This window comes from Petromyzon marinus, chromosome 83, assembly GCF_048934315.1.
Source record: "Petromyzon marinus isolate PM22_M1 ecotype Great Lakes invasive population chromosome 83, UKy_Petmar_22M1.pri1.0, whole genome shotgun sequence".
Classification (NCBI taxonomy): domain Eukaryota; kingdom Metazoa; phylum Chordata; class Hyperoartia; order Petromyzontiformes; family Petromyzontidae; genus Petromyzon; species Petromyzon marinus.
This window is the reverse complement of record NC_133748.1, coordinates 1,104,154-1,118,956: the sequence shown is the minus strand read 5'-3', so window position 1 is coordinate 1,118,956 and position 14,803 is coordinate 1,104,154. Positions and strand designations below refer to the sequence as shown.

General features: G+C 56.1%; 2 protein-coding genes across 4 annotated transcripts in view; one reads left to right on the top strand and one right to left on the bottom strand.

Annotated features, from left to right (window-relative positions):
• The first annotated feature begins 1,942 nt into the window (after positions 1–1,942).
• On the top strand, positions 1,943–7,836 carry LOC142907809 (uncharacterized). Its single transcript, XM_076057622.1, has 4 exons — positions 1,943–6,174; positions 6,265–6,504; positions 6,539–7,037; positions 7,793–7,836. Exons 1-4 carry the CDS (start codon positions 4,936–4,938, stop codon positions 7,834–7,836), a joined length of 2,022 nt encoding a protein of 673 aa, XP_075913737.1. The 5' UTR covers positions 1,943–4,935.
• The window catches only part of SLU7 (spliceosome associated SLU7), a 73,777-nt gene continuing 66,220 nt past the window's right edge, over positions 7,247–14,803 (bottom strand). For all 3 annotated transcript variants that reach the window (XM_076057652.1, XM_076057653.1, XM_076057654.1), the window contains 2 exons: positions 14,659–14,787; positions 7,247–8,462 (listed from right to left, as the gene is read on the bottom strand). In XM_076057652.1, coding sequence (XP_075913767.1) covers positions 8,226–8,462; positions 14,659–14,787 — 366 coding nt within the window. In that variant the 3' untranslated portion in view covers positions 7,247–8,225. The remainder of the gene's footprint in view (positions 8,463–14,658; positions 14,788–14,803) is intronic.

The window sequence follows — 14,803 nt, the reverse complement described above, 5'->3', positions numbered from 1 at the left end:
CAAATTCAAGGACAGTGCCAATATTATTATCATCAGAGTTGTCTCTTTTTGTTTGCATTTTTGACCGCTTGTGTTGTGGTTATTGCAAACACGATGCCTTGAATAAAGGCGTCAGTTTTTGGGGCCAGTTAAAAGGGGTAAAAACCTCATTACTATATCTTGTTTACTGGCAAAGGAGGTCTCATAATGTAAATGCTCACCCCGAGCACCTCAATAACTCTGATAGTGCGCTGTTGTTGAGTTGTACGCCTTTTGGCGTCTTCTGGTCCAACACCAGTGGAGAGACTAAAGGGGCTCTAAGAAAAGCCGTCTCGGGTGTGGACCAATCAAACTCAAGGACAGTGCCAATATTATTATTATCAGAGTTGTCTCTTTTTGTTTGCATTTTGACTGCTTGTGTTTGTGGTTATTGCAAACACGATGCCTTGAATAAAGGCGTCAGTTTTTGTGCCAGTTAAAAGGGTAAAAACCTCATTACTATATCTTGTTACTGGCAAAGGAGGTCTCATAATGTAAATGCTCGCCCCGAGCCCTCAATAACTCTGAATCATACCAGCATGGACAAAGAGTGAGCAAATACGAGGTCCAAGTGAGTATTTGTTCACCCTTGTCCATGCTGGTATGTCTTCTTTGGTTCTTTCGGTAAAGTCACCACCACGTAGAATGAGACAGTTCCATTTAACAGACGGTCTCGTCCCCTTCACCTGATGAAGGCCGCTTGCGTTGTGGCCAAAACGTCGTGAGAACATCATTACTGCGTTATTTTATTTGATCAATTTATTATTTTATTCTCATTCTACGTGGTGGTGGTGACCTTACCGAAAGAACCAAAGAAGATGAATCCTTGCAGTCACGAAAGCTTCAAATCGAAATTTATGCTGGTATGGTTCAATCTGGAGGTTGAACACGAAATTTAAACACTTCTGGTCCGCCAGGTAAGCATCTTAAACTGTGTTGTTGGCATCGTGTTTGCAATAACCACAACACAAGCAGTCAAAATGCAAACCAAAAAAAAAGACAACTGATGATAATAATATTGGCACTGTCCTTGAATTTGATTGGTCCACACCAGAGACGGCTTTTCTTAGAGCCCCTTTAGTCTCTCCACTGGTGTTGGACCAGAAGACGCCAAAAGGCGTACAACTCAACAACAGCGCACTATCAGAGTTATTGAGGGCTCGGGGGGTGAGCATTTACATTATGAGACCTCCTTTGCCAGTAACAAGATATAGGAATGAGGTTTTTACCCTTTTAACTGGCACAAAAACTGACACCTTTATTCAAGGCATCATGTTTTCAATAACCACAACACAAGCAGTCAAAATGCAAACAAAAAGAGACAACCCTGATAATAATATTGGCACTGTCCTTGAATTTGATTGGTCCACACCAGAGACGGCTTTTCTTAGAGCCCCTTTAGTCTCTCCACTGGTGTTGGACCAGAAGACGCCAAAAGGCGTACAACTCAACAACAGCACACTATCAGAGTTATTGAGGGCTCGGGGTGAGAATTTACATTATGAGACCTCCTTTGCCAGTAACAAGATATAGGAAGAGGTTTTTACCCTTTTAACTGGCACAAAAACTGACGCCTTTATTCAAGGCATCGTGTTTGCAATAACCACAACACAACGCAGTCAAAATGCAAACAAAAAAAGACAACTCTGATGATGATAATATTATTGGCACTGTCCTTGAGTTTGATTGGTCCACACCCGAGACGGCTTTTCTTAGAGCCCTTTAGTCTCTCCACTGGTGTTGGACCAGAAGACGCCAAAAGGCGTACAACTCAACAACAGCGCACCATCAGAGTTATTGAGGTGCTCGGGGTGAGCATTTACATTGAGACCTCCTTTGCCAGTAAACAAGATATAGTAATGAGGTTTTTACCCTTTTGTGTGCCAGTTAAAAGGGGTAAAACCTATTCCTATATCTTGTTACTGGCAAAGGAGGTCTCATAACCGTGTTGTTGACCTGACTGGGGATGTGCTTCACGTACTAAAAAAAACAAAAAATGTCCCTCAGGTTTGTCCAATTCTCGTCTCTCCATCCCCGTGTTGAGTTGACCTCCCGTGATTTGTCTGTGCTGGTATGTTCAATCCGGAGGCTGAACACGAAGTTTAACAATTTCTGCTCCCGCCAGGTGTCTCATAACTGTGTTGTTGACCTGACTGGGATGTGCTTCACGTACTAAAAAAAAATTGTCCCTCAGGTTTGTCAAATTCTTGTCTCTCCATCCCCGTGTTGAGTTGACCTCCCGTGATCTGTCTGTGCTGGTATGTTCAATCTGGAGGCTGAACACGAAGTTTAACAATTTCTGCTCCCGCCAGGCGTCTTAACCGTGTTGTTGACCTGACTGGGGATGTGCTTCACGTAAAAAAAAACAAAAATTGTCCCTCAGGTTTGTCAAATTCTCGTCTCTCCATCCTCCTGTTGCGTTGACCTCCCGTGATTTGTCTGTGCTGGTATGTTCAATCCGGAGGCTGAACACGAAGTTTAACAATTTCTGCTCCCGCCAGGCGTCTTAACCGTGTTGTTGACCTGACTGGGATGTGCTTCACGTACTAAAAATGTTCCCTCAGGTTTGTCCAATTCTCGTCTCTCCATCCTCCTGTTGCGTTGACCTCCCGTGATTTGTCTGTCTGTGCTGGTATGTTCAATCCAGAGGCTGAACAAGAAATGTAACACTTTCTGCTCCGCCAGGTGTCTCATAACTGTGTTGTTGACCTGACTGGGGATGTGCTTCACGTACTAAAAAAAACAAAAAATTTCCCTCAGGTTTGTCGAATTCTCGTCTCTCCATCCTCCTGTTGAGTTGACCTCCCGTGATTTGTCTGTCTGTGCTGGTATGTTCAATCCGGAGGCTGAACACGAAATGTAACAATTTCTGCTCCCGCCAGACGTCTAAACTGTGTTGTTGACCTGACTGGGGATGTGCTTCAAGTAAAAAAAACTAAATTTGTCCCTCAGGTTTGTCGAATTCTCGTCTCTCCATCCTCCTGTTGCGTTGACCTCCCGTGATTCGTCTCCCCGACGCCTGATGACCACGGCCTGTGTCGATTTTTGGTTCAACGTAAACAAGATTTTTGTTTTTTTTACGGTATTCCTACAAACGCGACTTCACCGAAGAAGAAACCCCGTTGAGCAATAAACTAACCAAATTTTGATTCAAAGCTTTCGTGACTGCAGTAAATTCATATTCTTAGCTCTTTCGGTAAAGTCACGTTGAAGAGAAACAAGAAAATAATAAAATATATATAAAACAATAGAAAAATTCTCACGACGTTTCGACCGTTTGTGTTATGGTCGAAACGTTCGTGAGGATTTTTTGTTATATAGTTTTATATATTTTTTATTATTTTGTTGTTTCCCTTCAACGTGGTGACTTTATCGAAAGAACTAAGAATATATAAACAAACCAGTTAACTTATTTAGACGTTGGTTCGATGCCAAAGAGAGGGAGAGAGATAATCTTCAGCTCGGTTTATGTTCAAGGTGGTGGCGGTTTTTTTATTAAAATGAAAATAAATTCAACCCAAAAGATATCGAATAAAATTGTAAAGTAAAAAAAAATGATGAGTCTATGGGTCTCTGTGTAGTGGTGGTGGTGAGTCTATGGGTCTCTGTGTGGTGGTGAGTCTATGGGTCTCTGTGTGGTGGTGATGAGTCTATGGGTCTCTGTGTGGTGGTGGTGAGTCTATGGGTCTGTGTGGTGATGAGTCTATGGGTCTCTGTGTGGTGGTGAGTCTATGGGTCTCTGTGTGGTGGTGAGTCTATGGGTCTCTGTGTGGTGGTGAGTCTATGGGTCTCTGTGTGGTGGTGAGTCTATGAGTCTCTGTGTGGTGGTGAGTCTATTGGTCTCTGTGTGGTGGTGAGTCTATGGGTCTCTGTGGTGATGAGTCTATGGGTCTCTGTGTGGTGGTGAGTCTATGGGTCTCTGTGTGGTGGTGAGTCTATGAGTCTCTGTGTGGTGGTGAGTCTATGGGTCTCTGTGTGGTGGTGAGTCTATGGGTCTCTGTGTGGTGGTGAGTCTATGGGTCTCTGTGGTGATGAGTCTATGGGTCTCTGTGTGGTGGTGAGTCTATGGGTCTCTGTGTGAGTGGTGATGCGTCTATGGGTCTCTGTGTGATGATGAGTCTATGGGTCTCTGTGTGGTGAGTCTTTGGGTCTCTGTGTGGTGGTGATGAGTCTATGGGTCTCTGTGTGGTGGTGAGTCTATGGGTCTCTGTGTGGTGGTGGTGAGTCTATGGGTCTCTGTGTGGTGATGAGTCTATGGGTCTCTGTGTGGTGATGAGTCTATGTGTCTCTGTGTGGTGGTGAGTCTATGGGTCTCTGTGTAGTGATGAGTCTATGGGTCTCTGTGTGGTGGTGATGAGTCTATGGGTCTCTGTGTGGTGGTGGTGAGTCTATGGGTCTCTGTGTGGTGATGAGTCTATGGGTCTCTGTGTGGTGGTGAGTCTATGGGTCTCTGTGTGGTGGTGAGTCTATGGGTCTCTGTGTGGTGGTGAGTCTATGGGTCTCTGTGTAGTGATGAGTCTATGGGTCTCTGTGTGGTGATGAGTCTATGGGTCTCTGTGGTGGTGATGAGTCTGTGGGTCTCTGTGTGGTGATGAGTCTATGGGTCTCTGTGTGAGTAGTGGTGAGTCTATGGGTCTCTGTGTGGTGGTGATGAGTCTATGGGTCTCTGTCGTGGTGGTGATGGTGGTGATCAGGGCGATGTTGATGGTGGTGATGATGGTGATCATGGTGATGGAGGTGATGGGTCTCTGTGTGGTGATGTCTATGGGTCTCTGTGTGATGATGAGTCTATGGGTCTCTGTGTGGTGATGCGTCTATGGGTCTCTGTGTGGTGGTGAGTCTATGGGTCTCTGTGTGGTGAGTCTATGGGTCTCTGTGTGGTGATGAGTCTATGGGTGTCTGTGTGGTGGTGAGTCTATGAGCCTCTGTGTGGTGATGATGGTGGTGATGGAGGTGATGGTGGTGATGGTGATCATGGTGATGGTGATCATGGCGATGTTGATGGTGGTGATGATGGTGATCATGGTGATGGAGGTCATGGAGGTGATGGTGGTGATGGTGGTGATCATGGTGATGGTGATGTTGTTGATGGAGATGATGGAGGTGATGGAGGTGATGGTGGTGATGGTGGTGATGATGTTGATGTTGGTGATCATGGTGGTGGTGGCGGTAGTGGTGATGATAGCGGTGATGGTGGTGATGTTGGTGATCATCGTGATGGTGATGTTGTTGATGGTGGTGATGATGGAGGAGGTGATGGAGGAGGTGACGGCGGTGATGGAGGTGATGTTGGTGATCATGGTGATGGTGACGTTGTTGGTGGTGGTGATATTGATGGTGTTGATGGAGGTGATGAAGGAGGTGATGGAGGAGGTGATGGAGGAGGTGATGGAGGTGATGGAGGAGATGGTGGTGATGGTGGTGGAGGTGATGGAGGAGGTGATGGAGGAGGTGGAGGTGATGGTGGTGATGATGTTGATGTTGGTGATCATGGTGATGTTGATGATGTTGATGGTGGTGATGATGGAGGAGGTGATGGAGGAGGTGATGGAGGAGGTGATGGAGGAGGTGATGGAGGTGATGGTGGTGATGATGGAGGAGGTGATGGAGGAGGTGATGGAGATGGAGGTGATGATGTTGATGTTGGTGATCATGGTGATGTTGATGTTGTTGGTGATGTTGATGGTGGTGATGATGGAGGAGGTGATGGAGGAGGTGATGGAGGTGATGGAGGAGGTGATGGAGGAGGTGATGGTGGTGGCGTTGATGGAGGAGGTGATGGAGGAGATGATGGAGGAGGTGATGGTGGTGGCGGTGATGGAGGAGGTGATGGAGGAGGTGATGGAGGAGGTGATGGTGGTGGCGGTGATGGAGGAGGTGATGGAGGAGGTGATGGAGGAGGTGATGGTGGTGGCGGTGATGGAGGAGGTGATGGAGGAGGTGATGGAGGTGATGATGTTGGTGATCATGGTGATGTTGTTGGTGGTGATGTTGATGGTGGTGATGATGGAGGAGGTGATGGAGGAGGTGGTGGAGGAGGTGATGGAGGAGGTGATGGAGGTGATGGAGGAGGTGATGGAGGAGATGATGGAGGAGGTGATGTTGATGGTGTTGATGGAGGAGGTGATGGAGGAGGTGATGGAGGTGATGGAGGAGGTGATGGTGGTGATGATGTTGATGTTGGTGATCATGGTGATGTTGATGTTGTTGGTGGTGGTGATGTTGATGGTGGTGTTGATGGAGGAGGTGATGGAGGAGGTGATGGAGGAGATGATGGAGGAGGTGATGGAGGAGGTGATGGAGGAGGTGATGGAGGAGGTGATGGAGGAGGTGATGGAGGAGGTGATGGAGGAGGTGATGGAGGAGATGATGGAGGAGGTGATGGAGGAGGTGATGGAGGAGGTGATGGAGGAGGTGATGGAGGAGGTGATGGAGGAGGTGATGGAGGAGGTGATGGTGGAGGAGGTGATGGAGGAGGTGATGGAGGTGATGGGAGGACGTGATGGAGGAGGTGATGGAGGAGGTGATGGAGGAGATGATGGAGGTGATGGTGGAGGAGGTGATGGAGGAGGTGATGGAGGAGGTGATGGAGGAGGTGATGGAGGAGGTGATGGAGGACGTGATGGAGGAGGTGATGGAGGAGGTGATGGAGGAGGTGATGGAGGAGGTGATGGAGGAGGTGATGGAGGAGGTGATGGTGGAGGAGGTGATGGAGGAGGTGATGGAGGAGGTGATGGAGGACGTGATGGAGGAGGTGATGGAGGAGGTGATGGAGGAGATGATGGAGGTGATGGTGGAGGAGGTGATGGAGGAGGTGATGGAGGAGGTGATGGAGGAGGTGATGGAGGAGGTGATGGAGGAGGTGATGGAGGAGGTGATGGAGGAGGTGATGGAGGAGGTGATGGAGGAGGTGATGGAGGAGGTGATGGAGGAGGTGATGGAGGAGGTGATGGAGGAGGTGATGGAGGAGGTGATGGAGGAGGTGATGGAGGAGGTGATGGAGGAGATGATGGAGGGAGGTGATGGAGGAGGTGATGGAGGAGGTGATGGAGGAGGTGATGGAGGAGGTGATGGAGGAGATGATGGAGGAGGTGATGGAGGAGGTGATGGAGGAGGTGATGGAGGAGGTGATGGAGGAGGTGATGGAGGAGGTGATGGAGGAGATGATGGAGGAGGTGATGGAGGAGGTGATGGAGGAGGTGATGGAGGAGGTGAGGTTTGGTTCTAATTCCATTCCGATTTTTTATTTCCAACAAAACGCCACAAGGCCACGGAGCGACTTTCACTCAGCCAGCAAACACAGCACTTGGGGGGAGGGGGGGGGGGAGAGGGGGGGAGGTGAGGGAGGGGGTAGGGGGGGAGGGGGGAGGGGAGGGAGGTGAGGGGGGAGGTGAGGGGGAGGGGGGGAGGGAGAGAGGTGAGGGAGGGGGGAGGTGAGGAGGGGGGGAGGTGTAGGGTAGAAAGGGGGGGGAAGGGAGGGGGGGGAGGGAGGTGAGGGGGGGGGAGGGAGGGGGGGGAGGGAGGTGAGGGGGGGGAGGGGAGGGGAGGGAGAGAGACTGAGGATGGACACGGGATGATCGCCAGTGATCACGGATGATGACAAATGAGCACGGATGATCGCGGACGATCTCGAGTGATCGCCGATGATCTCGAGTGATCACTCGTGAGCTTCTCGTGATCACGGATGATCTCGAGTGATCAGAGACGATCACGGACGATCTCGAGTGATCACGGATGATCTCGAGTGATCACTCGTGATCGCTCGTGATCACAGGGACGATCTCGAGTGATCAGAGACGATCACGGACGATCGAGTGATCGCGGACGATCACGGACGATCGCGAGTGATCGAGTGATCTCAAGTGATCGAGTGATCTCGAGTGATCTCGAGTGATCTCAAGTGATCGTCCATGATCACTTGTGATCACTCGTGATCGTCTCTCTGTGATCACGGTGATCACGAGTGATCACAGAGACGATCACGGACGATCACGAGTGATCACTCGTGATCCTCGAGTGATCTCAGAGAGACGATCACTCGTGATCGTCTCTCCGAGATCACTCGATCATCCGCGATCACTCGAGATCGTCCGTGATCTTCACCCGGTGATCACCCGGTGATCGTCACCGGGTGATCACCCGGTGATCACCCGGTGATCGTCACCCGGTGATCGTCACCCGGTGATCACGGAGACGGGCGGTGGCGTTCAGGGCAGCAGGAAGCTCCCCATGGGGTCGTCCGGGTGCGGCCGCTTGCGCCGGAAGGCCTCCATCTCCTCCTCGGTGGGCACGGCGTCACCGCCACCAAGGCCGTGGCCGCCGGCCGGCCTCACCACGCCGGCCACCACCACGGTGGCCATGGCCGAGTTGTAGGGGCGCCGACGCTCGTCCAGGAGCATCAGGGCGTCTACACGGCGACATCGCTCCTCCTCAGCGTCCATCGCCTGGGGGGGGGGGGGGCGGGGGGTGGTGAGTCACGGGGGGGAGAGAGACAGGGTGGTGGGGGTGACACGGGGGAGAGACACGGGGGGGTGAGAGACACGGGGAGAGACACGGGGGGAGAGAGACACGGGGGGAGAGAGACACGGGGGGGGGGGGTGAGACACGGGGAGAGAGACACGGGGTGAGAGAGACACGGGGGGAGAGAGACACGGGGGGAGAGAGACACGGGGGGGGGGGGGTGAGACACGGGGAGAGACACGGGGGGAGAGAGACACGGGGGGAGAGAGACACGGGGGGAGAGAGACACGGGGGGAGAGAGACACGGGGGGAGAGAGACACGGGGGGGAGAGAGACACGGGGAGAGAGAGAGACACGGGGGGAGAGACACGGGGGGAGAGAGACACGGGGGGAGAGAGACACGGGGGGAGAGAGACACGGGGGGAGAGAGACACGGGGGGAGAGAGACACGGGGAGAGAGGGAGAGAGAGACACGGGGGGAGAGACACGGGGGGGGTGAGACACGGGGAGAGACACGGGGGGAGAGAGACACGGGGGGGTGAGAGAGACACGGGGGGAGAGACACGGGGGGGGTGAGACACGGGGAGAGACACGGGGGGAGAGAGACACGGGGGAGAGAGACACGGGGGGGAGAGAGACACGGGAGGGAGAGAGACACGGGGGGAGAGACACGGGGGGAGAGAGACACGGGGGGGTGAGAGAGACACGGGGGGGGTGAGAGTGAGACACGGGGGGTGAGAGACACGGGGGGGTGAGACAGACACGGGGGGAGAGACACGGGGGGGGTGAGACACGGGGAGAGACACGGGGGGAGAGACACGGGGGGAGAGAGACACGGGGAGAGAGACACGGGGGGAGAGAGAGACACGGGGGGAGAGAGACACGGGGGGAGAGAGACACGGGGAGAGAGACATGGGGAGAGAGACACGGGGGAGAGAGAGACACGGGGGGAGAGAGACACGGGGAGAGAGACATGGGGAGAGAGACACGGGGGGAGAGAGACACGGGGAGGGGGGGGGTGAGACACGGGGAGAGAGACACGGGGGGAGAGAGACACGGGGGGAGAGAGACACGGGGGGAGAGAGACACGGGGGGGGGGTGAGACACGGGGAGAGAGACACGGGGGGAGAGAGACACGGGGGGAGAGAGACACGGGGAGAGACACGGGGGGAGAGACACGGGGGGAGAGAGAGACACGGGGGGAGAGAGAGACACGGGGGGAGAGAGACACGGGGGGAGAGAGACACGGGGAGAGAGACATGGGGAGAGAGACACGGGGGGAGAGAGACACGGGGGGAGAGAGACACGGGGGGAGAGAGACACGGGGAGAGACACGGGGGGAGAGACACGGGGGGAGAGAGAGACACGGGGGGAGAGAGAGACACGGGGGGAGAGAGACACGGGGGGAGAGAGACACGGGGGGAGAGAGACACGGGGAGAGAGACATGGGGAGAGAGACACGGGGGGAGAGAGACACGGGGGGAGAGAGACACGGGGGGAGAGAGACACGGGGGGGAGAGAGACACGGGGGGAGAGAGACACGGGGGGAGAGAGACACGGGGGGAGAGACACGGGGGGGAGAGAGACACGGGGGGAGAGAGACACAGGGGGGGGGGTGAGAGAGACACGGGGGGGTGAGAGTGAGAGACACGGGGGGAGAAAGAGACACGGGGGGGAGTGAGAGAGACACGGGGGGGGTGAGAGACATGGGGGGGGTGAGAGAGACACGGGGTGGTGAGAGAGACACGGGGGGAGAGACACGGGGGAGAGAGACACGGGGGGGTGAGAGAGACACGGGGGGGGTGAGAGTGAGACACGGGGGTGAGAGTGAGACACGGGGGGTGAGAGACACGGGGGGGGGGGGTGAGAGACACGGGGAGAGAGACACATGGGGAGAGAGAGAGAGAGACACGGGGGGAGAGATACGGGGGGGAGAGAGGCACGGGGGGGAGAGACACGGGGAGAGAGAGACACGGGGAGAGAGAGACACGGGAGGAGACACAGGGGGAGAGACACGGGGGGGAGAGAGACACGGGGAGAGAGAGACACGGGGAGAGAGACACAGGGAGAGAGAGACACGGGGAGAGAGAGACACGGGGGGAAGAGAGACACGGGGAGAGAGAGACACGGGGAGAGAGAGACACAGGGAGAGAGACACGGGGAGAGAGGCACAGGGAGAGAGACACGGGGAGAGAGAGAGACACGGGGGGAGAGAGACACGGGGAGAGAGACATGGGGAGAGAGACACGGGGGGAGAGAGACACGGGGAGAGAGACATGGGGAGAGAGACACGGGGGGAGAGAGAGTGAGACACGGGGGGTGAAAGAGTGAGACACGGGGGGGAGAGACGGGGGGAGAGAGAGACACGGGGGGAGAGAGACACGGGGGGGGGGGGTGAGACACGGGGGGAGAGACACGGGGGGAGAGAGACACGGGGGGAGAGAGACACGGGGGGAGAGAGACACGGGGGGGGGGGTGAGACACGGGGGGAGAGAGACACAGGGGGGGGGGGGTGAGAGAGACACGGGGGAGAGACACGGGGGGAGAGAGACACGGGGGGGAGAGAGAGACACGGGGGGAGAGAGACACGGGGTGGTGAGAGAGACACGGGGGGAGAGAGACACGGGGGGGGGGGTGAGACACGGGGGGAGAGAGACACGGGGGGGAGTGAGAGAGACACGGGGGGGAGAGAGAGACACGGGGGGGTGAGAGACATGGGGGGGGTGAGAGAGACACGGGGTGGTGAGAGAGACACGGGGGGAGAGACACGGGGGGAGAGAGACACGGGGGGGTGAGAGTGAGAGACACGGGGGGAGAGAGACACGGGGGGGTGAGAGAGACACGGGGGGGGGAGTGAGAGAGACACGGGGGGGAGTGAGAGAGACACGGGGGGAGAGAGAGACACGGGGGGGTGAGAGACATGGGGGGGGTGAGAGAGACACGGGGTGGTGAGAGAGACACGGGGGGAGAGACACGGGGGGAGAGAGACACGGGGGGGTGAGAGAGACACGGGGGGGGTGAGAGTGAGACACGGGGGTGAGAGTGAGACACGGGGGGTGAGAGACACGGGGGGGGGGGTGAGAGACACGGGGGGAGAGACACGGGGGGAGAGAGACACGGGGGGGGGGGGTGAGAGAGACACGGGGAGAGAGACACATGGGGAGAGAGAGAGAGAGACACGGGGGGAGAGATACGGGGGGGAGAGAGGCACGGGGGGGAGAGACACGGGGAGAGAGACACGGGGAGAGAGAGACACGGGAGGAGACACAGGGGGAGAGACACGGGGGGGAGAGAGACACGGGGAGAGAGAGACACGGGGAGAGAGACACAGGGAGAGAGAGACACGGGGAGAGAGAGACACGGGGGGAAGAGAGACACGGGGAGAGAGAGACACGGGGAGAGAGAGACACAGGGAGAGAGACACGGGGAGAGAGGCACAGGGAGAGAGACACGGGGAGAGAGAGAGACACGGGGGGAGAGAGACACGGGGAGAGAGACATGGGAGAGAGACACGGGGGAGAGAGACACGGGGAGAGAGACATGGGGAGAGAGACACGGGGGGAGAGAGAGTGAGACACGGGGGGTGAAAGAGTGAGACACGGGGGGGAGAGACGGGGGGAGAGAGAGACACGGGGGGAGAGAGACACGGGGTGGTGAGAGAGACACGGGGGGAGAGAGACACGGGGGGGGGGTGAGACACGGGGGGAGAGAGACACGGGGGGGAGTGAGAGAGACACGGGGGGGTGAGAGTGAGAGACACGGGGGGAGAGAGAGACGGGGGGTGAGAGAGACACGGGGGGGTGAGAGAGACACGGGGGGGAGTGAGAGAGACACGGGGGGGAGTGAGAGAGACACGGGGGGAGAGAGAGACACGGGGGGGTGAGAGACATGGGGGGGGTGAGAGAGACACGGGGTGGTGAGAGAGACACGGGGGGAAAGACACGGGGGGAGAGAGACACGGGGGGGGAGAGAGACACGGGGGGGAGAGAGACACGGGGGGGAGAGAGACACGGGGGGAGAGAGACACGGGGGGGGGGTGAGAGAGACACGGGGGGGAGTGAGAGAGACACGGGGTGGTGAGAGAGACACGGGGGGAGAGACACGGGGGGAGAGAGACACGGGGGGGTGGGGTGAGAGAAACACGGCGGGGGTGAGAGAGACACGGGGGGTGAGAGACACGGGGGGGGGGGGGGGTGAGAGTGAGACACGGGGGGTGAGAGACACGGGGGGGGGGGGGGGTGAGAGACACGGGGAGAGAGAGCCACGGGGGGAGAGACACGGGGGGAGAGAGAGCCACGGGGGGAGAGACACGGGGGGGAGAGAGGCACGGGGGGGAGAGACACGGGGAGAGAGAGACACGGGGAGAGAGAGAGACACGGGGAGAGAGAGACACGGGGAGAGAGAGACACGGGGAGAGAGAGACACGGGGGAGAGAGAGACACGGGAGGAGACACAGGGGGAGAGACACGGGGGGGAGAGAGACACGGGGAGAGAGAGACACGGGGAGAGAGACACAGGGAGAGAGAGAGACATGGGGAGAGAGAAACACGGGGGTGAGAGAAACACGGGGGGAGAGAGACACGGGGAGAGAGAGACACGGGGGGGGGAGAGACACGGGGGGAGAGACACGGGGGGAGAGACACGGGGGGAGAGAGAGACACGGGGAGAGAGAGACACGGGGGGAGAGAGACACGGGGGGAGAGAGACACGGGGAGAGAGAGACACGGGGGGAGAGAGACACGGGGGGGAGAGAGACACGGGGGGGAGAGAGACACGGGGAGAGATACATGGGGGGGGGGGGAGAGAGACACGGGGGGAGAGAGACACGGGGGGAGAGAGACACGGGGGGGAGAGAGACACGGGGGGAGAGAGACACGGGGGGAGAGAGACACGGGGGGAGAGAGAGACACGGGGGGGTGAGAGAGACACGGGGGGGAGTGAGAGAGACACGGGGGGGTGAGAGTGAGACACAGGGGGGAGAGAGACACGGGGGAGAGAGACACGGGGGGAGAGAGACACGGGGGGAGAGACACGGGGAGAGAGAGACACGGGGAGAGACACACGGGGGGAGAGAGAGAGACACACACACAGACACACACACAGATAAACACAAGACACACACACAGGTGTAGACACACACACAGGTAGACACACGTGTAGACACACACACACGTAGACACACGTGTATACACACACACACAGGTAGACACACAGGTAGACACACACACACAGGTAGACACACAGGTAGACATACACAGGTAGACACACACACACAGGTAGACACACACACACAGGTAGACACACACACAGGTAGACACACACACACAGGTAGACACACACAGGTAGACACACACACACAGGTAGACACACAGGTAGACACACACACACAGGTAGACACACACACACACACACACGTGTAGACACACACACACACGTGTAGACACACACACACGTGTGTACACACACACACACAGGTGTGTAGACACACACACACACAGGTGTGTATACACACACACAGGTAGACACACACACACGTGTAGACACACACACACGTGTAGACACACACACACACAGGTGTGTACACACACACACACACGTGTAGACACACACACACACACACAGGTGTGTATACACACACACACAGGTAGACACACGTGTAGACACACACAGGTAGACACACACACACACACGTGTAGACACACACACAGGTAGACACACGTGTAGACACACACACACACAGGTAGACACACACACACGTGTAGACACACACACACCTGTAGACACACACACACACAGGTAGACACACACACACACACGTGTACACACACACACACACAGGTGTGTATACACACACACAGGTAGACACACACACACGTGTAGACACACACACACACAGGTGTGTGTACACACACAGGTGTGTACACACACAGGTGTGTAAACACACACACAGGTGTGTATATACACACACACACACACACGTGTACACACACACACACAGGTGTGTATATACACACACGTGTACACACTGGTGTGTAGAGACGTGTACACGTGTGTGTGTGTGTACACGTGTGTGTGTGTGTACACGTGTGTGTACACACACACACACACACGTGTACACACACACGTGTACACACAGGTGTGTGTGTGTGTACACGTGTGTGTGTGTGTGTAGAGGTGTACCAGCTGTATCTTCTGCTCCCTCTCTGCGTGGAGCCGAGATGCCTCGGCCAACTCCTCCTGGTGGCTGCGTCTGGCCACTCGCTCACGACTCTTGTGAAGGTCGCCCTCACGTAGCCTCGCCTGGTGCATCTGGGGAGACACGTGG

Bases quoted from the DNA above. Each gene is read 5' to 3' on its own strand.
- LOC142907809 (XM_076057622.1), top strand. From the start codon at position 4,936: ATGAGCCTCTGTGTGGTGATGATGGTGGTGATGGAGGTGATGGTGGTG. The intron at 6,505-6,538 runs GTGATGGGAGGA...GAGGTGATGGAG, and splicing joins TGATGGAGGAGGTGATGGAG to GAGGTGATGGAGGAGATGAT. The intron at 7,038-7,792 runs GTGATGGAGGAG...TCGTGATCACAG, and splicing joins GGAGGAGATGATGGAGGGAG to GGACGATCTCGAGTGATCAG.